The sequence below is a fragment of the Nannobrachium achirus genome (genome assembly GCF_963921795.1).
Source record: "Nannobrachium achirus genome assembly, chromosome: 14".
Classification (NCBI taxonomy): Eukaryota; Metazoa; Chordata; class Actinopteri; order Myctophiformes; family Myctophidae; genus Nannobrachium; species Nannobrachium achirus.
The window spans coordinates 10,414,019-10,438,887 of record NC_137821.1 but is presented as its reverse complement, the minus strand read 5'-3'; the positions used below and the strand labels follow the sequence as shown (position 1 = coordinate 10,438,887).

General features: G+C 42.5%; 2 protein-coding genes across 6 annotated transcripts in view; both read right to left on the bottom strand.

The window, feature by feature from the left end:
- Window positions 1-4,277, bottom strand: part of camk2d1 (calcium/calmodulin-dependent protein kinase (CaM kinase) II delta 1) — a 161,343-nt gene extending 157,066 nt beyond the window's left edge. For 3 of the 4 annotated variants that reach the window (XM_080741296.1, XM_080741295.1, XM_080741298.1), the window contains exons 1-2: window positions 3,913-4,277; window positions 1,070-1,164 (exon numbers count right to left, since the gene is read on the bottom strand). In XM_080741296.1, the coding sequence (XP_080597422.1) occupies window positions 1,070-1,164; window positions 3,913-3,971 (154 nt within the window). In that variant the 5' untranslated portion in view covers window positions 3,972-4,277. The remainder of the gene's footprint in view (window positions 1-1,069; window positions 1,165-3,912) is intronic. The other variant, XM_080741297.1, reaches the window with a different exon arrangement.
- Window positions 4,278-7,676: 3,399 nt separating this feature from the next.
- On the bottom strand, window positions 7,677-24,183 carry LOC308298459 (scavenger receptor cysteine-rich type 1 protein M160-like). 2 transcript variants are annotated; one of them, XM_080742062.1, is made up of 19 exons: window positions 23,962-24,183; window positions 20,575-20,604; window positions 20,256-20,453; window positions 19,685-19,990; window positions 19,180-19,488; window positions 18,514-18,623; window positions 18,293-18,396; window positions 17,925-18,064; window positions 17,259-17,294; window positions 16,910-17,125; window positions 16,375-16,680; window positions 14,749-14,973; window positions 14,020-14,247; window positions 12,240-12,545; window positions 11,236-11,442; window positions 10,943-11,146; window positions 9,716-10,021; window positions 9,050-9,358; window positions 7,677-7,976 (listed from the first exon to the last, which is right to left on the bottom strand). In XM_080742062.1, the coding sequence occupies exons 1-19, from the start codon at window positions 24,020-24,022 to the stop codon at window positions 7,951-7,953; spliced, it is 3,627 nt and encodes a 1,208-aa protein (XP_080598188.1). In that variant the 5' UTR covers window positions 24,023-24,183; the 3' UTR covers window positions 7,677-7,950. The 2 variants fall into 2 exon arrangements, with proteins under 2 accessions (XP_080598188.1, XP_080598189.1); XM_080742063.1 differs by lacking the exons at window positions 20,256-20,453; window positions 20,575-20,604; window positions 23,962-24,183 and having other exon boundaries at window positions 19,662-19,802.
- Window positions 24,184-24,869: the final 686 nt, after the last annotated feature.

The window sequence follows — 24,869 nt, the reverse complement described above, 5'->3', positions numbered from 1 at the left end:
CAACTAAGCGGTCCTTGGCCTGAAAACGTTGAAGACCCCTGCACTAGTTTATTCAAATAAGCCCTACTACCATGACACCCCTTATTTCTGAGGGGAATATAATGTTTGGGAAAACACTCCATCTATATCCTTTGTAACCTGATTCTGGATCAGAAAACAAGTTCATCCAAATCTGACGACAACTTATTAGGCATGACACCCAATTCAGTTAGATAATTTCCCCAGGGGGGGAAGTAGAACGGCAAGGCTTTATCATAGTCTGAGGTGAAGTGCTATCACCTCAACCTTTAGGTGATATGCTATCATCTAAAACCTAAAAATCAAACCTCGGTTCGAAGTGAAGCGGTGAATGTCTCATTGGACATTTTTAATCATCCAATCATCAGACCGGGACGGACGGGACACACATATTCTGGATGTACGGGACAGATAAAACCTGTTCATTCTGGACTGGAATGACCATATATGGACATGTACGGGACACACAAAGCCACTCCTTGGAAGCGGCTTTCACCACTTCAAAAACAAGTGGAGGCCATCATGGACTCACGGTGAAGTCCTATCACCGCGCCTCTGTGCCTCTGAAACCAGGGGGCACACTGATTGGTCAAGATCGACCAATCAGTGAACAGGGTGATGGGGAGATGTCTGAAGGTAAAAACAGAGGAGAGATGTCGGGTGATAGCTCTTCACCGTGGCTAATGACGCAATGTTGTAGTTTTCTGACTTTAAAAGACTACATCGCGGTGATAGCTTATCACCCCCAGACTACTGTACTACGATAGGGCCATTAGGCAAAGCAGAGTCTACTGGTGGAAGCAAACAAGGCACATTAACATCAGTGAGAGGAAGAGCAATGAATCAGGGGAGCTAAAGTAGACAGTTCGGTCAGCTGCTCGACACGTCCCATAGCCTGCAGTACATGTCCCATATATACACAGAGATGCATCTGCCTGAACTTAGCTCGCAGGCTACGCATCACTGAAGATTCAACCAGAACAAGGCCATCATGGCAGCAGCAGCCAGAACAAGGCCATCATGGCAGCAGCATCCATTCCCAGACACTCACCCCTGGCGGACAGCTTCTTGGTGTTGATGATTTTGGCAGCGTACTCATGGCTGGTGGAGATCTTCATGCAGCGCCTCACCACGGAGAACGCACCCCTGTTGGGACAAACGACGAGCATAGAACTGTTGTATGCTCTGCTTGGAGTGTGATATACTAGCATGCATCTGAAGGACTTAATATGGTCCTACTGTGAATTATTTATTTTATTTTTGAGCAGTGCTCCTGGAAGGAGCTAAGCTCCAACATCTGGCTTTGTCCGGGATGCAAAGCTTGGCCTAAATATGGCCTAAAGCACCCAAAGTTTGTTGTACGCCCAGGGTCATATTGGCCTACATCTGGCCTAGATCTTTGCACAAAGCACCCAAAGTTTGTTGTACGCCCAGGGTCTCAAGCCACGTTTTAACTCATAAATAGCACTGCTCACTTCAAACTAGGTGTGATTTTTCATATATTGTCTCATTGTTGTTGAATACCCCCTTTGAAAACTAGATGGGTCGGGGACTCGAGAGTTGACTTGGACCCATCTTTGGGTAGCGGACACATGTGTATGGGTTCAAAAGAATATTTGAAATAGTTAAAACCCTGTCATTGATTAAAAACGATGCCACCATTTGTCAGAAGTGTTTCGTTAATAAAATGAAAAAGTCTAATAATGACCATAAATACATTTAAAAGTAGGTTGTGAGCTTGTAGCTCCCGGGCAATCAGCTAATTTCTCTTTGGGGTCTTGAGAATAGGGAAAGATGCCAACAGTTAAAACACATAAAAACTAAAATAAAATGTAGTTCCTATCCTATCACACAAAGATTTCAGTATCTCTGAGGACCCCCTAGGGGTCCCGGACCCACTGTTGAAACCCCTGTTAAGGGGTTATCAAATTAAAGGAGTAGTTCACCCCCAAAATGACTTTTTTTCTATTGATTACTCATGCCATGGAGACTAGAGTTCAATAATATTTTTAGGTTTTTGTCACATTCCTAAGAAAATGTTGATTCGAGTAAATTTACCCCCATTGATTCCGGATGGGGGTAAATGTATTGTTATCATAGGGTGACCATACGTCCTCTTTTGCCCGGACATGTCCTCTTTTAGGGGGCTGTCCGGCCTGTCCGGGGGGGTTTTATAAATTCCTTCAAATGTCCGGGGTTTCGCGCATATCACAGTTAAAGCACGAGCATTTACAATGCACGTTCAATGGTTCGTTTGGAAACACACTGTGAGAGGCGAGTTTCCACCCCTAACCCCGGAACGTGTATTATTCATACTACTCTCTGCCTGCGCTGCGATCCCTCCCTCGCGTGTATCAAAACAGCGGCGCAGTTCGGCCAGTGGAGACGCCCCTCTCGTTCCCCACTGGCCGAACTGCGCCGCTGTTTTGATACACGCCCCTCCCTCAGCCTGTCTCGCTTTCAGATCAGAGGCAGAGCAGCGCGAGCTCGGCAGTCGGCAGCATCGCTCTGCTAACGCAATTAATGCTGTTTCACTGATGAAATGCACACAAAGTGCCAGTGACCAACAATGAGAAGCAGAGCGTTCTGCCAGCAAAGCTGGTACTCTTCTGTGTCTATTTAGGCATTTACAAATAAAAATTATTCTGCTTCAAGCCCATATCAACACTGCAAAGTAGTCTACAAGACAGTCTGTGCGAGGTGAGAGCTCTTCCGCTAACTAAATTGACAGAATCTTTTGTACAACCTTGTAAAGCAGAACGGCGGTTTGGGTTACCTCTCGTTACAAAGCTGAACGTTCATACAGGAGTCAATAGGCATACTTTATCAGTGGATCTCATTCTCTAGCCTATAGATTTGTAAAGGGTCCAATTGGAACCCCCTCAAAAATGAATACATAACTAATAACATAATTGAGCTGTAAACTAGTAGGTCTACTATAAATTATTTTGGGAAAAAAAGAAAAGAAAAAAAGATATATATGTGTGTGTGTGTGTGTGTGTGTGTGTGTGTGTGTGCGTGCGTGCGTGCGTGCGTGCGCGCGCGCGCGCGTGTGTGTGTCCTCTTTTTGGATTTTCAGAATATGGTCACCCTAGTTATCACATTTTTGTCTTAGGAATGTGACAAAAAATTACAAATATTATTGAACTCTAGTCTCCATGGCATGAGTAATCAATAGAAAAAAAGTCATTTTGGGGGTGAACTACTCCTTTAATTCATTTCCAAAACACACACGCGCGCGCGCGCGCACACACACACACACACACACACACACACACAGACACACACAGCACTGTGGAATGTTAACTATATCCTCCCTCAGCTCGGATACAGTGGAAAGCGTTGCAAAACAACAACAATAATTCCTCCTCCCCGTCTCTGGGCTACACACACTGTGTGTCAACATTCCACATTAAGTCACATTTAAGGCTGCGTCTGCTTTTTAATTGAATATACAGTAGGTCTACAATAATGTATAGTAGAATATAATGGCCATGTTCTGTTCAAAGGTGCAGTACTCATGACATAAATCTCCCAGGACATGTTACCGAAAGCACCAGGTGAAAATGATAAATATAATATAATCTAATCAAAGAAATTTACAGAAGCAATAAAACTTGCAGATCTACAAGCTTTGCATTCAAATGTGGCATTATTGTTCCCACCTATTTTATGAAATATGATTATTTGTATTTTTATAATTAATTGTGATTCAGAAAGAAGGTTCCCGCGGTTTGTTTGGGTTGCTTTTGAAAATAAAGATCACCCTAAAATATGACATGACATAATATGGAACTTGAAACATTAAAACTATACAACCTAGTATAATTACTCCAGCTAAAAGTCCCTATCATTAGCCATATGATGACTTCCATTAAATGGACATGCACTTACTTGCCCAGCTCCTCGTACAGCTGGTACTCATCGGTGAACCTGGTGCAGGTAGAAGCCATGCCGAAGGTGACTGACTGGAAAAACAAAACCTTTCAGCTTTTTTTCCTCTCTACTTCTTCTCCAGACTCCAACAAACACACACCGATCCTGATCTGTCCCCACGCCGCACACACACACAGAGATCCTCAAAGAAGTGACACTTGTCGCCGCAGATGAGAAACAACAGAGCAAAAGATCAGATCATTCATAAATACACGGTGACTTCTTGTGTCGCTTGTTCCTGAAGGGCTCTCCTCTTCTCCCGTCTCGGACACTCCCCCGCTAGGAATCCTTCTCTCTCACTGCTGGAGTTGACGGCTTGTTGTCAGGGACGATCGCGTGTGTTGTTGAGTGTGAGTGTGTGTGTGTGTGCCAGCGTGCGCGTGTATGTGACTGTGTATGTGTGTGGCTGTGTACGGCGCGCGTGAGGAAATCACTTGGTTTGGGTGCGATTATAGTTTCCACTACCGAGCGCCCTTCCTGGTTGGAATTATGCCCTGCACAACAGTGACCCCTCGCGGCAGGTTATGGGTAACGACACTCCAGAGCTGTGATTTTTTTATCAACCTTATAATTTCGAGGACCCCCCCCCCCCCCTCTCCCTCAAGTGCAGTGGGATACGCTTGCTTTCTTTCTTTCTTTCTTTCTTTCTTTGTAAATTCAGTATTCAATCAATTTGAGAGCGTGCAAATGGATGGACATTTTGGTTCAATCTGTAAGCCTGCCCTACATAATACTCTTGAGTCTTGAGAGACCCATATTTACTAACTTGGTTACTTACTAAATATCAATAATTTGGGTGGGGCGGGGGGTGGGACCCTTTCAAGGACCCTGATAAGAACCAAGGCGACTGATTCAATTTACGGTGCAGGTGTGCCAAGGTCACTGTAAAAATACAATTTATATAATTTGCATGTTTTCTGAAGGGACTGGAGAACGGTGACACGTTTTCCACTCACACAAGTTTTTACCTATTACTTTTTAAATTAAATGTAGAGCATGGGTCTCCACAGGGTGATTTGAATTTTGATTAGACCACATTATCTAGCAAAATGATTTATTCCATGATTAATGAGGAGGTAAATGGGGGCATGACTCAATATGAAGGTCTGAGTATGTCACACTTGTCACAGAGGAATATCCGTTTCCATTAGAACAGAGTGAAAGTAATGTAATCCTTGATGTTTAACAGTTTAACCACACGCGTTGTGAGCTTGTAGATCTGCTATTTTTGGTGAAGAGGATTGGGGTAGAGAGGGGGAAATAACTCATAAAGTACAGTGCAACTCAGGTCTGTGTTACTGCAGAGACAAAGTGTTTTAATATATTGATTAATTCCAAATATTATCAACGTATTCTGCGGCACCCCTGAACTGGCATCACAGCACCCACTTTGACCCATTTAGGCCTAGAATTTTTGAATGCTTTAACCAGTGAAAAATAGCAGATATACAAGCTCACAGCGCGGCACCGAGTGCCGCGCTGCAAGCTTGTAGATCTGCTATTTTTGAAAAAGTCGTGAAAATGTGTGCAAATCTTTGAATATATGTATTTTCAAAGCGAACGTTTGTAACTCAAATTTTGCTTCTGGGTGGTCCCTGCTGGAACTAGATATTTTGAAATGGGGGTCCGTGGCCAAATCAATATAATTTTGGGGGTCCTTCACATGAAAAAGTTTGAGAACCACTGACATATTAGTCTCTCAAGAACAGACTAACTGAGCTACAGTTAAGTGAATACCTTTTCTTTGACGATGGCTGGCTAGATTGCTGACATAGAAACATAGGTTTTTTCCAAAAATCTTAGAAGGATTCAAAAGACACTTATAGAATCGGGTCAAAAATAGCAGATCTACTAGCTCGCAGCCTGCTATTTTTTTTATATTTAAAGCATAAAATATTGCGTCATAATGTGTTCAGGCCTAAATGGGTTAATAATAGTTACCTATTTTCACCCGAGGGAGAAATTCTGTATTTTCAGCCCAACCCAGCAGATTTGCCACCTTACTATCCTTGCCTGGAATTAAACAAGGGACAACTGAGGGCTTTGGTTCTCCAGGCTGGCTCCCTAACCATTCAGCTATGCCACCCCTAAAGAACAGATACTATCTTAGCAATAAGGCAGAGAAGCCTCATAGACTTTGAGAAACCCTGGTCAACTATATCTTGCCTTGCTGAGTTTATTGTGCAGGGGCAGGGGCCAGCCAGGGGTAAGATGTTGTGTTGAATTACATTTCCACTGGACTTTACTTTCAACTTCCATGTCGGCCATCTCACCCATGACCCAAATTCAAACAAAATGCCAGAGACAAGAGGATTTGACTGGCACCAGACTTGTAACTTTTGTAACCACTCTGGTTTGCATTCAATTCTGTCTGTAATTACCTTGGATATTAATTAGTCTCACGTGGTCAGATCCATCGGCCAAAATGACTTTGTATCTATTGATTACTCGACTTGAGTTCAATAATATTTTTAGTTTTTTGTCGCATTCCTAAGACAAAAAAAAGTACCCTGACGGTTTCCCCATCCACTGCCATTCATTTGGGCCCCTTTCCAAGGCCATGAATCCGGGGTCCCCATCCGGAATCAATGGGGGTACATTTACTAAAATCACATTTTCGTCTTAGGAATGCGACAAATATTAAAAATATATATTATTAAACTCAAGTCTCCATGGTGTGAGTAATCAATTGAAAAAAAGTCATTTTGGGGTTGAACTACTCCTAGGGCATCGTTCCAATTAACGGGAGATACATGATATCTGATCTTATGGATATGGCTATTGCAAGATGAGATATCAATCTCGATAGGAATCAAAACCACATCTAACCACCAGCAGTTGCTACAAGGTGAGCTGTGTTCTCTTTTGTTCTCCTCGTGTGCAAGGCTAATCTCCATATCCTTGACTTTATTGAGGGTCCAGCTCATACATTAACTGTCTGCTGGGTTTACAATGACGTGTCCAGTGTTTATTTTATTTATCAGGTCTGTGAGTAATACATGAGGACATGAATCTGCACAATATCTGCAGTCACTCTGTTTGTTTGTTTGATTGATTGATTGATTGATTGATTGATTGAAGACTTTATTAGAGGTTTGCATAGGATAAGGCTAGGCCAGGCACAAACCAAATAGGCTTGGATGCCTAGACTGTGTCGCAGGTTCGAATCCAGATCGCGACGACCTTTGCTACATGTCACTCTCTCCCCATTTCCTGTCAGTCTACTGTTCTAAAGGCATATTAAAAGCCCAAAAACAAATCTTTAAAAAAAAAAAAAAAATCAATCAAAAATGTAACTGAATTTCCCTAGAAAGTCAGAAAATGACTTTAACATTTACAATCTGGTCTCTACCCACACTACAAGTTAAGGCCTCTCCATATTTAGACCGAAATGTTCGGTGAGTTGTGTTTTCCGACGTGCAAATTTCCGAACTCTCGTTCGGTCCAATGCTTTTCAGAAGTCCCGAGGGATATAATTTTATGGTAGAAAAGGACCTTTTGACCGAAAACGGCAGTTTCGGTCGAAGTATGGAACGGCATTTAGTTCATTAAATTCTGAGGAGTCCACATTTGTAGGCTATACTCTTCTTCGGAGCTATACCTAAACTGACCTTATGACATCACCGTCTGGCCACGCTCACCACTAATGTGCCAATGTTAAGCTCTAGTTGATACAGGAGATAGAGGAAAGGCAACAAATAGTGTGAGTCTTGATCAAACACTTTGAAGACATTGTGTGTTTTTTATGTTATCAAATGTCTCCAGACAGACATAGGCCTATAGGCCTACAGACAAACAGGGACACACAAAGACAGTGTGGATACTCTCACAACAAGTGCAACAGGTACTGCATAATCAAATGGGTCAGGCATTTTCAACTTGCATCCTTCCTGCCTTGCATCGTTCCCAGTCTAGTTTGTCAATTCTGTTTTATCTCCAGTATACCAGTGCAGTTACTGGTTCCTCCCACCACCTTTACGAATCAGGACGGCTTACTTACTTACGCCTTACACCCGGGGGACCTGAAGAGACAATCGATGAAATAAATTACTTTAAGTGTAACAGAGTGCATGGATCCTCTCTAGCACTGCCAGTTTGTTTATAGCAGTTGGTTTATCTGTTGACATACAGGAGATGTCCTTCGATTCTCCTGTTATCCTGGCTGGATAACGGGAGAATCTCCTGGCTCTCCTGGCTGCTATTTATTTGTCGTCCGCAGGGCGGGGATGAGTAACTACATGATTTATATCAGAACACAGGTGCGTCTCAAGGGGGGAGGCTCACAGAGCTTGTAGATCTGCTATTTTTTAAAAGTCGTGCAAATCTTTGAATATATGTATTTTTTAAGCGAACATTTGTAACTAAAATGTTGCTTCTGGGTGGTCCCTGGAACAAAATATTTTGAGATGGGGGTCCGTGGCCAAATACATATCATTTTGGGGGTCCTTCACATAAAAAAACGTTTGAGCACCACTGAAATAGAAACATAGGTTTTAAAAAAAATACTTTTTCACTATTTTTCAAAAATAGCAGATCTACAAGCTCGCAGAGTGGGACTCGGTGCCACGCTGTGAGCTTGTATATTTGCTATTTTCCAATAGTTAAAGCACAAAATAATGCGGAATAATGCGTTCCCAGTCTAAATGGGTTAAACGTCCTCCCCCCTATGAAGAACATTCATGGGGAGCCCCGCGGTGAAAAGAAAAATACAACCAATGTTTTTTTTTGTCAACAAACAGCTTGGTTGCCACAGTCAATCTTCGGTCCAGGGACCACCAAGGTGCCAAATGGACCCTTATGGGTCTGTAATTCTGAGAGTTCAATTAAAACTGAGGATTTTACAGTGGTGAGGTTTTATATCCATGGGATCTGCACTACATTATTTCTAATCGAGTAAAAATATTGGAAATGACTTTACCTAAGCCTACCAACAAGTCAATGTGCAGAATGCCCCATTTCACACATTTTTTGTCAATGGTTTTCAATATTTGTCAAAATAGCATAGATAGATAAATAGATAAATAGATAGATAGATAGATAGCATAGACAGACAGACAGACAGACAGACAGATATATAGATACAATTCTTTGTCACCTGAACATGTTAGCTCCCGTAAGAACTTTGTCTGACCAGAGGCATTGTACTCCAATGCAATGCAATCGTTCGCTGAAGACTCAGATCCTTCACATTGCGGTATGATCTTCCACACATCATGTCTTGTGGAACCATGTCTCCTGTCTGTGCTAAGAGCTTGGCCACAGGCCAGCTGCCTACACACTACATGTGATGCCTTCATGTCCCAGTCGCTATACCCATTAGTTGCAACCACTGGTCTCCACTCTCTATAGTATTCCATCTCCAGTACACCAGTACAGTTGCTGGTTCCTCCCACCAACCTGACCCCTATACAGAGACAACAGAATAAACAGTGAAGAAAAAAGGAGAAAAGGTAATATGACTTTGATTAGAAGAAAACCTTTTAGGCTACAACCAATGTTTAGTTGTTGTTTTGAGTTCGTTTATCTGTTGTGTGGTGTGTTGGTTGAGCCTGGAGAGCTAACGAGGAAAACAAATGCATGTGCAACACACTAATAAATATGTATGCAGGAATGAATGAGACAATGGTGTATAGAGCGTTATCCAAAGTAAACTGCTTATCAATGCACCCCCACCCCCCCCCCCCCCACACACACACACACACACACACACACACACACACAAGCACGCACACAGAAACCTAAAGTATCATTGATATTTTACGTGCGCAGGTGAGTCCAACAGCCTTGTCAGGTGAGCAGGTGTTTCTAGCTGAGTCTGAGGTTCTACAGTCCAGGAGAACAGACTCGTTGCCTTCACACTGGAACTCTTTGGTCCACATTGGAACGTTGACTTCCCCACTGCGCGCCCCGTGGAGGACTGCATGACTTCCTCCGCCAAGCTGCCTGCAGACGACCTCAGCATCCTGCTGGTCCAAGTCACCTTCACACACTGAGACCCACGACTGATTAGACTTCACCTCCACTCTGCCTGAATACTCATTAGGCCCATTCACCAACCTCACAGACTCTGGAGAGAGAGAGAGAGAGACAGAGAGAGAGAGAGAGAGAGAGAGAGAGAGAGAGAGAGAGATAGAGAGATAGAGTTTTAAAATAAGTTAAAAACATGTAAATAAGTGAATAAATGAACATAAAAATGTACCAATGTAGCTCACTTTAGTTCATTAAAGTGGTTGCATTTACAGTATCCGCTCAGCATCCACTTCCATTGGCCAATATACAGTAGGCCAATGGTTCTCAACCTTTTCAGGCCGCGACCACCCGAATAATCATATTTTAACTGGGGACACTGGGGGGCACTGGGGGCATGTAGATCAGCTATTTTCACAATGTCTGCCTCTAATATTTGACGATTTGGCCAATGTTTAATTTGTCCTTTTAGAGTTATTAAAAAGTCCTTAAATTGACACTTTAGAAATGTGCAGAAACCATCTATACACTTAAATCTTATGTTGGTTTATTTACTGTTTACTGACCCACAGGTTGAGACCCACTGCAATAGGCCATACTGTGGAGTAGCAAGCTCCCCCAGCCCTGATCCTCACAGCCAGACTAATATCACCGCGAGGAACCTGCATTTCCAAGGGTCAGATTAAAACACTTGTGATAAACCCGCCCCATATTTGCATACTGGGCCCTGATTGGTCCCTCACAACTTTGGAGGTAGTGAAATCCAATCATGGAGCCAGACCAAATCTGCAGAGGGCCATTTGTATGTTTTTTCAATCGCAGATTTATCTGGTTTCCACAGTCTTACACATGCTGTTTACATTTGTGACAAATAAAGTATTCAATGAAAAGTAAACTCTCCCCAAAGACGGGGGAGACTGAGCCCAAACTGTGGAAGTCTTCCTGCTTTGTTCTGGTAGCCTCCCCTCGACCCGCTTCGGTTCGCATACCTAGATAGATGAAATAAGAGCTGGTTTGTTACCTGAACAGATCATGTTGGTGGTTTTAGGGTGCCAAGGTCCTGTTTCTGTTGAAACAGCAGTGCCACAGTCCAGCTGGCGGCACACTTCATGTGCTGCCCTCAGCCCAATGGCATGGCCACCGTCCTGTACTGTAACCCACTCTCCGTTGTCTTCCTTCTCCAGTTTGCCATTACAGTGACTGGTTCCTCCCACCAGCCTGAGGTCTGTAGCAAAGACATGAGCATTGTGTTGCCGATTTAAACCACAGTTTGGTGATGAGACACTTGTGAAGATGCCTGACATTGTTTGTTACCTGAGCAGATGAACACCGCTGCGCCATCATGTGATTCAAAATCGAACCATATCCCAGAGGCGGCAGGGCCACAGTGCAGCTGTCTACACAGTTGCTTTTCCTTCATCAGATTCCATGTTTTATCATTGTTCAGATATCTCCACCCTCCATCGTATCTCTCCCTCAGTTTACCAACACAGTTACTGTCTGCTTCCACCAACTTGTAATCTGGATGGAGACAACAGAATAAAAAGGAATATTATTGACACTCGGGTGGTGCAGTGGTTACTGGTTACCCACCACTGCGGTGCATCCGGCTTTGTCGAGTGGCCATACGAATGCAATCGGCCATATGGGAGGCCATAGCTGAGTGGTTAGTGAGCCCGTCCGGGAAGGCAGATGCCCTGGTTGTACCAGGTTTGATTCCAGGCAAGGCCACCAATGTGTGTCCCTGATCAAGACTATTAAGCCTATATTTTTGTTCTACCATGATTTATGTAACCCATTTTTTTTTTCAATAATCCTGGACGATACACTCCCTGTCCAAGCCGCTTTCCGCTTTTTCTGGTTGGACGTAGCATGTGGAAGGAACACGTCATTCCAACCAGTTCCTCCTGGTTTCCATTGTGGTCCATTGTACTCAATTCATAATCAGGACATACAATACATACAATAGAAATACATATCAGTACAACACCAGATGTATTTGCAGGGCGGAAAATGATATGAGGTGGGTTCATAGGATGTCACTCCCACAGGCTCCTAAGTCTCTATGGATAAGAGTGTGTCATAAATGTCTACATTGTAAACTGTAATTGTAAAAAAATGTCAGGGATTGTCAAGTAGGACAAATACTTAAAATCTACGTTTATTGTCAAGTACAGTAACATGTCAATTAGCAGAACAGGGACAGACAACGAAACCAGGCTACAGAAAACAGACAATCCAACAGACATTCAGGGAAACAGACGGTTATCAATACACTAACTAGACACAAACATATATATATATATATATTTGTTTACCTGAGCAGGTGAGTCCAACAGCCTTGTCAGGTGAGCAGGTGTTTCTAGTCGAGTGTGAGGCTCTACAGTCCAGGAGAATAGACTCGTTGCCTTTACACTGGAACTGTTTGGTCCACATTGGAACATTGGCTTTTCCATGGAGCGCTCCCTGGAGAACAACAGGAGGCCCACAGGCAAGCTGCCTGCAGACCACCTCTGCATCCTGCTGGTCAAAGTCACCTTCACACACTGAGACCCACGACTGGTTAGACTTTACCTCCACTCTGCCTGAACACCAACTAGTCCCATTCACCAACCTCACAGACTCTGAAGAGGGGAGAGAGAGAGAGAGAGAGAGAGAGAGAGAGAGAGAGAGAGAGAGAGAGAGAGAGAGAGAGAGAGACCATTTTTATGTAAATATTCCATACAATAGAGGGTATGCGCATGCATAAAGTGAATGGCATATCGAGTGGCAAATCGAGTTGCAAAGTCTGGTAAAGTGAGTTTAACGTTGTTTAACAATGTTTAATGCAATCAGATAGGACTTTTCTGTTTGGATGTATGGGCTGTCAAGGAGAGAGCGTTTTGTTGCCACTCAGTAGGCGTTCCCGCATAACTTCCGGGTATGATGATGTCACGCGCATACCCTCTTAACTAGTCTTAAGCTATATTTTTAACCAATCCTTTAATTTTAATGTAGCACATTAAGCTCCCTTAGCAGTGGAGTAGTAGGCTCCTCGCCATCAACTCCCGGGTGCTCCATGTGCTGGTGAGCAAACTGGTAATGAGCAGTTGCAAACTGAATATTGTTACAGAAAAGACACTTGTAGATCGACATTTTTTTCGGTCAGTGTGTGACACTGACACTGTCATACGATGAAGTATAAATCGAACTTTAGCTTGTAGATAATGTTCTGTTTGGCGTGTGGGTAAATAATAAATAAATGTGCCTTTACTAGTGACTGAAGCCCCACGTCCCCGTCCCTCATAGCAATCCACAAACACCAAAGATAAACGGAAGAAAGACGGACAGACAGACAGACAGACAGACAGACAGACAGACAGACAGACAGACAGACAGACAGACAGACAGACAGACAGACAGACAGACAGAAAGACAGAAAGACAGACAAACCTTCACACACTCAGTGGGTCTGATTAATAGATGTTTTTGATTCAGAAATGGAAGTTGTGTTGTGTTGTTATTAGGCTATAGACCTTTTTGGGGTCATGGTTAAATTAATTAATTATATGTCATTGTTGAGTGGGGGCCGTTAACCGGCAACAGTTGTCCAGGTCTTGAAATAAAAATGTCCAGCCAAAATATCCACCCATCCACAAATGCTTGCGGAGAATCTTGCAAGGATGTGTGTGTTGGCCAGGCATTGCATGGTGGCATGGGTCACACAGACCACCTTTCGGGTAGACTGCAGCTGAGTGTGTGACCATTGACGTTTTCTTTCATTTCTTTTTTCACCTTTTTTACCCTGCAGTAGGTCTCTTATCCTGTAACTGTACAGCACAAAGATGCAGTACCATGATTTATTTCCCCCCTAAAACATGATTATCAGTTATTATGATTTGGCTATACTAGGAGGAGTATCTTTTTTTTTTTTCAAAATAGTGTACAGAAAGAGTTAAAATTAGGATTGTATGTGGCCACACCCACCAGTTCATTGAGTATGCCTGGTCGTTCAGGTGGGTGGCACCCTGGCCACAATATGGCAAGCTCAATAGGGAACAACGGTAGATGGATGAAATAATTAGACTATAGATTTCTTTCATTGTTGAAGTTTGTTACCTGAACAGGTCACTTCCACTGTTCTGTTAGAGGCCAACCAGTCGTCTGGTAAATTTCCAACAGTGGTTTGTGTTGAAACAGCAGTGCCACAGTCCAACTGTCGACACACTACATGTGCCGTCCTCAGCTCAAACTCGAAAAAATGATCAGTGACTCGGCTCCACACTCCATTGAGTTTCTTCTCCAGCGTACCGCTACAGCCACTGGCTCCTCCCACCAACCTGACATCTGTAGTATGGACATGAGCATTTTGTTGAGTCGAGGCTGACCTTTCTGAATGCCACAGTTTGGGGATAAGACACTGAATAGCGTGGTTGGTTCCCAAGTTGTTTAGCCCATGACCCAAAAGAGAAATTAGACGTTTGCCTGGGACTCAAACTAGTGAAAATAGCTCACTCTACAAGCTCACAACTTGGCACGAAGTGCCGCGTCGTGAGTTTGTGGAGTTTTACTACTTCTTAAACTTTTGGAATCAAACTTATGGAATTTCTTAGATTTTTCTTTCATTTCTTCATGAAATTACTGGAAAAAAAGATTATTATTATTTTTTAATTCATGAAAAACTTCCTTTTGTGTAAATGTTTTTAAATAATAATAGGCCTAATTAAAAACAAAGTGTACGAAACATATAGGCCTAATGAAATGACCCCCCCCAAAATTGTCCATGACACACACACGGAAAACAGTGCTGTATAGAGTTGTGTCACTGTTGAAGTCGTTGTTTCTTACCTGAACAGATCACCTCCATGTGGTCCATCCCCCTCTTGATCCAGAACCCAAGTGAATCACTGGATCCTGTTGAGGTAGCAGAGCCACAGTCCAGCTGTTTACACACCTGATGGGTTTCCATCAGATTCCATACACGATCAGACGGATAGACTGTTATCCACTCTCCATTGGGTTTCTCTGTTAGTCTACCAACACATTTACTGGTTTCATACATCATCGTGACCCCTATACAGAGAAAACAGAATAGACAATTCAAAATATATAGTTACCGTACTTTGATTAGAAGAAAGGCTTTTAGGCCACAATCTATAATAGCTTCTCCAAACACCTCAATGTCACTACAAACTAAGGCTGGGTAATATATCGAGGTATGAACATGCAATATGAGGTATTGGTGTTTGTGTCAAATTAATTAACAGACACGCTATATATGCATGACACGTAGCACATGCAAAAAAGCTGTCCATCTGTAATGGTTATTTCAATAAAACCATTGTTGGAAAATGGAAATAGGGCATTTACCATATTTATTCTATGTGTACTGTGCAGTGTGCATGCATGGATATGCTAATCATTATCAGGGTTAGGCAAGCAGTGGACCTAAAGCAGGAAAAAATAACATTACAAACTATACAATGCAATTGATTTTACTAATATCGAGAGTAATATCAATATCGAGGTATTAAAGGGATCCTTCACTTTCAAAAAATGTTTGGTCCTTTTATCGTCTAACTAGGCTTTTATGAACACCCTGGATAGTTTTTAATTTGCTTGAGTCAATATTTAGATATTTGATGTAAATGTTATCAGGCACTCCTCCTGCAGGATGCCTCCTCATACATACCCATTGTAACTTCAAACTCCATTTTAAATGATAGATTCATCAAAAACACCTGTTATTTTTTCTGGTGACTCATAGTACCCTCCTAATACACCTCGCAGCGTCGAGAGCTTGTAGATCTGCTATTTTTGGCTAAAGTTATCAGAATATGATTCAAGTGGTTAATATAAAAAAGGAGAAAAAAGTCTCTATCACACAAAGATTTGGAGGACCCCCTGTCATAACTCTGAGGACCCCCGAGGGGTCCCGGACCCCCTGTTGAAAACCCCTGGACTAAGCGCTAGACACATCATCTAAATGTCTCAATAGAAGAGCAGGGACCCCGAATACACCGAACATTTTTGAATATAGATATGTTTTGATTTACCAGACTGTAAACCACAATCCTAATTTATATATAGTTATATAGTTAAGCAAACTATATCTAATTGAACCAAATGAGGGGGGAGTGCATTAAGAATTTAACAGATTAAAAACAACTAGTTTGTGGTTTACAGTCTGGTAAATAAAATTTTTTGACTTTTTTGTCTCAGGTACTGAATTATATATACTGTTTATTATCAACAAAATATACTACTGTATACAGATTGGACAAAAATAAACATTTGTTCACAAAAAAGCTTTCACAGCTTTGAGTAAATCTATATAGTTTCAATGTACAGCTCGTTATTTCAATACTATACGTTTCTCTGGATAATAGCATCTGCTAATTGCCTAAATAGCTAAACAAATAAATAAGTAAATATCAATAACAAATAAAACCTAAAGTGTAGTTTGTCTTTTACCATTGCAGGTGAATCCAACAGCCTTGTCAGGTGAGCAGGTGTTTCTAGCTGAGTCTGACGTTGTACAGTCCAGGAGAACAGACTCGTTGCCTTCACAATGGAACTTTTTGGTCCACATTGGAACATTTGCTTCTCCATAGAGCGCCCCCAGGAGGAATGGATGAGTTCCACAGCCGAGCTGCCTACACGCCACCTCTGCATCCTGCTGGTCAAAGTCACCATCACACACTGAGACCCACGACTGATCAGACTTCACCTCCAATCTGCCTGAACACGAACCAGTCCCATTCACCAACCTCACAGAATCTGAACATACACACACACAGAGAGGGGGGAGGGGGGGGGGGGGGGGGGGGGGGGGGGGGGGGGGGGGGAGAGAGAGAGAGAGAGAGAGAGAGAGAGAGAGAGAGTTATCAGAATAATTTAAAATGTACCTTTCTATACAGGCCGACAGACAGATAGATAGACATTTATTGTTACAGAGATCAAGATTAAGAAAAGCAATTGTTGAAGGCTTGAAGTCAAAGTTTGCTACCTGAGCATATCACCTCCACTCTGATTATCCACCATTTCCCATCGACTTTAATGATTTTCTTTGAAGCAGCAGTGCCACAATCCAGCTTTCGGCACACTTCATGTGCTTCCTTCATCTTAAATTCCTTATCCTCAACTGTAGCCCACTTTCTTTCTTGTTTCTTCCACGCCCACAGTATTCCACTACAGCGACTGGTTCCCCCCACCAACTTAACACCTGAACAGAGACAGCAGAATAAACAGTAGGAGGAAAAATAAGAAAAAGAAAGAAAACACATTTTAATTTGAAAAGAGAAAAACGTTTTAGTCAACAAAGTATAATGTTCTGTTGTTGGTTCATCTTTGTTTACCTGGTTTTGGTTTTGGTGTTGGTTGATCCTGAAGAGCTGAAGAGAGAGATATACATGTGTGCAAGTGAAGAATACCAAAAAGAATAGAAAGAAAGAAAAGTAAAACATTACTGCCATTACTGCATCAAAAGTAATCAACAAACGACACTAAATATAATATTACTATAATAGTAAAATATTTGCCAAATTAATTTAGGCAACATTGTGAAAACAGCTGATCTTGTTGATCAGCTATTTTCACCATATTTATCTGTGTAGCCGAGTCAATTCTAAATGTTATGCCTCAACTCCTACATTCCAAGTGCTTGTCAGGGTGGGGGTTAGCCTCGGGATCCAGGCATTTCAAGAAGAAAAGCCTGGGCTAACCCACCTGTAACTGTGGTTCACAACATTTTAATTGTATATTAAATATACCGGTATGTAGCCGTTCAGATATCTTATTTTACATCAGTATTGTTCATGCTAGTTTGTTTAGGCTTATGCATTATAATTATGAAATCGCTATGATTTATCACAATTTTTCCACCGTGGATCACTTCCTCATTTACTCAAAGTGGAAAGCAGCAGGAGTCATGTCCCCCTCCGCGTCCATTCCAGACGCCGGAGGACCTGGTGAAATCTGCCGGGGAGATTGTCCATGTTAGGCGAGACTTGTGTGGGGGTTACCCTGTTCACAGATCCAGTAGGCATTGTGGTTACACGGCAAGTCGTTCCATCCTCTTTCAGGAGGAGGTTTTGACCCATCAGAAAACTCAACACAGTCTTGATTTCCGTCTTGGTTATTTGGGTTACCAGGGCTCCAGTACCTGTAGATTTGGGAACATCTTATTCATTACAATATTTACAAGGATGCATGGTTTTCACTCTAAATGTTAGCACATTAACTTGATAGTGAAGTAGACAACATGACTAAGTGACAGTAGCTTTGCATTTGATCACATTTAATACCATTTAAGAAAATAGCAAAGGAAATATGTGTAACACAATATGTGTTGACATGCAGAGAAAAATGGTGAAATGAAGATAAGTCTTACGTTGGTGTTGTCAGCGGTGTTCCATCCACCCACTCAAATGATCCTTCTTCGTAATGGTCATTCAGACCCAGCCACACTGTCTTGTTTACACTTTCAACAAAGTCCTGGACAGAAAAGCTAATGGTTACTGATGTACACAGTACACACTGTACAACATGCACACACACACGCACAGACACACACACACACACACACACACACACACACACACACACATATACCTGTTCCTCTTTGCTGTTAATGACAATCAGGTCTGATTGTCTGTCTTTACACCACTGTCTGCTCTCCTCCCAGTTCTTCTTCTCTTTAGAGATGTAATAACGGGGGTAGTCTGTGTTAACACACACACATACCGGCACGCACGCACGCACGCACACACACACACACACACACACACACACACACACGAAAAGAGAGGTATATGGTACATTTATAAATGGTAAATGGTGCACTTATATAGCACTTCAAAATGATTGTGCATTACATTCACACACAAGCATTCATACTCCGATGACTGAGGTGTACGGTGGTGTGCGGTGTCCTGTCCTGGTCATGTCTAACCTAGACACAAGATCTAAATGTCTCAACAGAAAAAAGCAGGGACACCAAATATACACCCACCCCAATTATAAAAGGTATATTGTATCAACAAACTGATTGGACAGACAGATTGGACAAAATACAAATGTGTTTATAAAAAAAGAGAAAACTTTCATGTCCAGGAGAACAGACTTGTTGCCTTCACACTGTGAATGTTTATAGTTTCAATGAGCAATAGTATTACCATCATTGTAAGTTGTTCTGGATAATAGCATCTGCTTAATGCCTAAATTGTAAACTTTAAATATGAATAACAAACCAAATCTAATGCGTAATTTGTCTTTTACCATTGCAGGTGAGTCCAACAGCCTTGTCAGGTGAGCAGGTGTTTCTAGTTGAGTCTGACGTTCTACAGTCCAGGAGAACAGACTCGTTGCCTTCACACTGGAACTCTTTGGTCCACATTGGAACAGTGGCTTCTCTATAGAGCGCTCCCATGTGGACTGGATAAGTTCCACAGTCAAGCTGCCTACACGCCACCTCTGCATCCTGCTGGTCAAAGTCACCTTCACACACTGAGACCCATGACAGATCAGACTTCACCTCCAATCTGCCTGAACACGACGAGCCACCCCCATTCACCAACCTCATTGTATCTAAACAGAGAGATAGAGAGAGAGAGCTTTCAGAACTATTTTAAATGTACTTTGATAGATAGATAGATAGATAGATAGATAGATAGATAGATAGATAGATAGATAGATAGATAGATAATTGCATCTGCTAAATGCCTAAATTGTAAACTGTAAATATGAATAACAAACCAAACCTAAAGTGTAGTTTGTCTTTTACCATCGCAGGTGAATCCAACAGCCTTGTCTGGTGAGCAGGTGTTTCTAGTTGAGTCTAAGGTTCTACAGTCCAGGAGAACAGACTCGTTGCCTTCACACTGGAACTCTTTGGTCCACATTGGAACATTGGCTTCTCCATAGAGCGCCCCCAGGAGGAATGGATGAGTTCCACAGCCGAGATGCCTACACGCCACCGCTGCATCCTGCTGGTCAAAGTCACCTTCACACACTGAGACCCACGACTGATCAGACTTCACCTCCAATCTGCCTGAACACGCACCAGTCCCATTCACCAACCTCACAGACTCTGTACAGAGAGAGACAGACAGAAGGAGAGACACAGAGACAGACAGACAGACAGACAGACAGACAGACAGACAGACAGACAGACAGACAGACAGACAGACAGACAGACAGACAGAGTTTTCAGAATTATTTAAAATGTGTTTTTCTAGATTGATAGATAAACCTTTATTAACCCCACTGGCGGAAATCAGTCGCCAATAGAGGCAGCACAGCAGGAGTTACAGAGATACAGATCAAGAGCAATTGCTGAAGCCACTGTTTGCTACCTGAGCAGATCACCTCCACGTAACTATACCAGTCATAAATGTTTTGTGTTGAAACAGCAGTGCCACAATCCAGCTGTCGACAGACTTCATGTGCTTCCTCTATCTTAAATGTGCCTCGCTCATACACTTGCCACCTTCCATAGTGTTTCTTCCTCATTGTACCACTACAGCGACTGGTTCCTCCCACCAACTTGAATTCTGTACAGAAACAACAGAATAAACAGTAGGAGAAAAAAGAACAATACATATTACTTTGACTAGAGAAGACCTTTTTAGTCTACCATGTATAATGTTTTGTTGCTGGTTCATCTTTTTTTACCTGGTTGTGGCACTGGTTTACCCTGGAGAGCTGAAGAGAAGAGATAAACAATATATGAGCGTGACTGTCACCGCCTGAAAAAGTTAAAGAGGTGGTGCCATAGTTTTGTACTTTTTCTGGTTTTCATGTGTCTAGGAGGCTGACAGTACTTCATTAGACCCCCTGGTGTGGTTGTTATGAGCAATTATGCATTCTCTTTTTATTTGGGTTTTTAGCTGGAGGATGCCACCTGCTGGGTCAGACGTGCCGTTCCAAAGACACCCATACTTATTACATCATAGAATCAACCCCTCCCCTAATTACCATTCACCCAACACATGTGGGTGTGGCTAACTTCAGCTGGGTCACCACCCACCATGATAACCACGCATACCAATGAACTGGTGGGTGTGGCCACATAAAAACATCATTTTAACTCTTTCTGTACACTTTTTTGGAAAAAAATCTTCCTCCTAGTATAATCATAATAGTAGATAATCATGTTTTATAGAGGGGAAAATCATGGCACCCCATCTTTAAGAACTACTGTAGACACTGGAGATAGCCGGATGAACCATGACCCTAACACTCCTGAAGGGGAATACTCATTATCAACATTGAACTACTACACTAGGGGTGTGCTGAAATATCGACATTGTAATACATCGCGATACTCCCTCCCGCGATAAATGATCGTTAGACTGCCGTATTTGGCCGCAGACCCCCACCTGGACAGAGACCGTTCCAGGGACCTCCAGAAGCGAAGAATTTGTTGAGATTCATCAAAACCTTTCAAAAATAGCATAATGTAGCTTACAAAGCTTGCAGTCAGCTTTGTGCCACGCTGTGAGCATGTAGATCCGCTGTTCTTTTTTTTTTAATAGCCAATGTATACATGGATAAAGTGGTTAGAATGATTGAGACGCCGTATTGACACATTTGGGGCTGGGGATCCCCTGGAACACCCCCCCCCCCCCCACCCCCCCCCTCCCCGACCTGACCCCACTTTGACCAGCTGATTTTCTGCTTTGCTTCTGACTACCTGTAACTGTTGACTCAGTAAACTCAGCAGATAGCAAACGGAACTGAACAAATAATGAGATGACAACCCCACATCACCCCTGGTGAACAGTTCACTATGGCCCCTTTTCCACTGACATGGCCCAACACCACACCACTCCACACTGCCCACTTGTGGCAGGTTTTCCACTACAAGGACCTGGGTAGAACGGTGTGAAAGCGGTACTAAATGTGGTACTAAAAAGTGTCCAATCTAAAGTAGGTCTGATCTAGGCCAAACAGGGCCAAACACTTCATAATGACTGATCACTCACTGACTTTTCATTTAGACCATTTTAATACATGATAATATATTCTATTGTGTTATAACCACAATTATAACCTATTATATAGTGTTTTATAATTATCATAGTAATACATTAATACTTTAAAGTGTATTATAATCACAGTTATAATCCATGATAGTGTATTATAATTTAGGATAGTTGTAATGCAAATTTATATTGTATTTTAACACAGTTAAAAGGGTCAATTTGTTTCTTACCGATAGGGGTACTTTTGTGTAATGGAAAATGTAGATATCTTTATGTGGTGCGGTGTGGTGTAGTGTCATGTGTGGTGCTGAAGCTGCAGTCGAAAAGGGGCTTTAGAACGGGTACAAATTATTTTGTATCATTATTTTATGCTTTAACTATTGAAAAATAGCAGATATACAAGCTCACAGCCTGGCACCGAGTGCCGCGCTGCGAGCTTGTAGATCTGCTATTAGAATTTTGACCCGATTCTATTAGTGTCTTTTGAATCCTTCTAAGATTTTTTGAAAAGCCTATGTTTCTATGTCAGCAAATCTGGCCAGCCATCGTCAAAGAAAAGGTCCTTTTCACTTAAATGGAGCTCAGTTAGTCTGTTCTTGAGAGACTACTATGTCAGTGGTTCTCAAACTTTTTCATGTGAAGGACCGCCAAACTGATATGTATTTGGCCACGGACCCCCATCTCAAAATATTGAGTTCCAGGGACCACCCAGAAGCAAAATTTGAGTTACAAATGTTCGCTTAAAAAATACATATATTCAAAGATTTGGACACATTTTCACGACTTTTTTCGAAAAATAGCAGATCTACAAGCTCGCAGCGCCGCACTCGGTGCCGCGCTGTGAGCTTGTATATCTGCTATTTTTCAATCGTTAAAGCATTCAATAATTCTAGGCCTAAATGGGTTAAGTCTGTCTCAAATCCCCATATTATATTTGGCCATGATTTCTGCAGGGAAACACCACTGCGCTACTCCTCTGGCTGATAACAGGCATGCTGTGATCACCACACATAGACATCGAAGCGGGCTTGAGCCCCTGCCCTTCTATCCGTTCGTAGAAAGTGCCCTCTCCAGACCATAAATGCTGCGTTTTTACTGTGAAAGAAACGCAAAGGCCGTACCTGAAGGCATAGAACATAATTGCCTTTTGTCTAAACTCTCATGAACTTGAATGTAGCATCTTATGTTGAAAGAATTGCCCTCTCTGTGTAGAAATCCATGCCGTTACACCACATCTCCAGTATTGACTTGATTATGCTTAGTTAGTTCAGTTTGGAGGTCTGCTATTTTCAATATTTTCACCAAAAGGCACTTTTAGAAATTGCAGCCCTTGCCTCTCTAACATGCTGACAACATTTTTAATACTATTCTTTGAGACACATGGGCTTGACAGAGTCCGCCATTGCTTCACCTTCACCGGGTACAATTGCATTACGGAACGTAGGGCCTACATTCTATAGCTTTATTTCGTCATAGTGGAACATGAGCTGAAGTATTGTAGAGCAGGTTAATTGCAACAACCTCTAAAACGGGACCACCAAATATTCAAAATAATAAACAATAATCATATTATTTTAGTGTTTTCTGGGCCAAACATGGTACTCACGTGACGGTGATCCCCTTCCCCTATTCGCTCATACTAGGACATGACCTTCGTGCAGACAGTGGTTCTCAACCTTTCCAGGCCGTGACCCCCATAATAATCATAGTTGAACTGAGGTCTCCCCCCCCCCCCCCCTGACGAGCACTAAGAGTTGAGGCAATACATTTTGTATAACAACTGTTCTATTGTGAAAATAGCAGATATACATGCTCACAACGCCTCGCAAGCACGTAGATCGGCTATTTTCACAATTTCTGCGTCTAGTACTTGACAACTTGGCCAATGTTTAATTTGTCATTTTAGAGGTATTAATAAGTCCTTAAATTGTCGCCTTAGAAATGTGCAGACACCCTCTATACACTTATACTGTATGCTGGTTTGTTTACTGCTGAGCGAGAAAACAAGTTAATCATCTGGGCCTGGTCCCAACCCACAGGTTGAGAACCACTGGATTAGATCTAGGCTACTTACAGTGCAGCTCCGTGGTGAGCGAGAAGAGGAGCAGGGAGGTCACACTCAGCCACAGTACCATCTTTATCCTGCTGTCTGGAGCTCTGCTGATACTGTACCTCCAGCCACTGCCTGCTCCTGCCCTGTGTCTGATGAAGCTCCACAGAATAATCACACATTCGCTAATAATGAATTGAAGAGCAGCCCTATTTGTGTGTCGCACATTTAAAACGTGGACAGTTCAGAGTCCACATGCATAAGCCAAATAGTGTGAGGGGGTTACGGGTGGAATTTAACTTCTATAATAAATCCGGCATGTTTACACAGCTTGATCGACTCGAATATCTTTAAAGGTACAGGCAGTGCTATATGAGTTCAAAGCATGCCAAATGGATGAAACACAAAAGGCCCAGAGGCTTGTGTCCATGTGGGAATTGGAACCAAACACAGGTTTACTGAAGGCAGCCATGGTTCAACTTAAATGATTTATTCAAAAACTGGCAAAACATACAGTAGGCAGGTTCCCCCCCCCCCCCCTTTTCAAAGGCTTAGAGCACCAAACACAAACAACTCATGGCAAACAGGCGGGTAACAGGCTGCATAGAAGGCATGGTGCCAAACACACACACATCACAAACATTGAACTACGAACTAGCAAAGAACCAAACACACAGGGGGGTACAAATAAATTAAATACAGAATGTGCATGCAGTCCATATTTGCAACTGGGAAGAATATGTCAGCTCTCTGCGTGCTATGCAGCCGTGGATGGTAGCATACGACAACAATAAGTATGGGAGGTGGCTGCCTGACTTCTGGGCGATGCTGACAGCTCTCCCTGCTGAACAGGTTTCCTTCCTTCGTACTAACTTCACTCAGTCCATCACAGGTACAGTAACCCCTATTCCAACATGGCCTGGGACATGTGG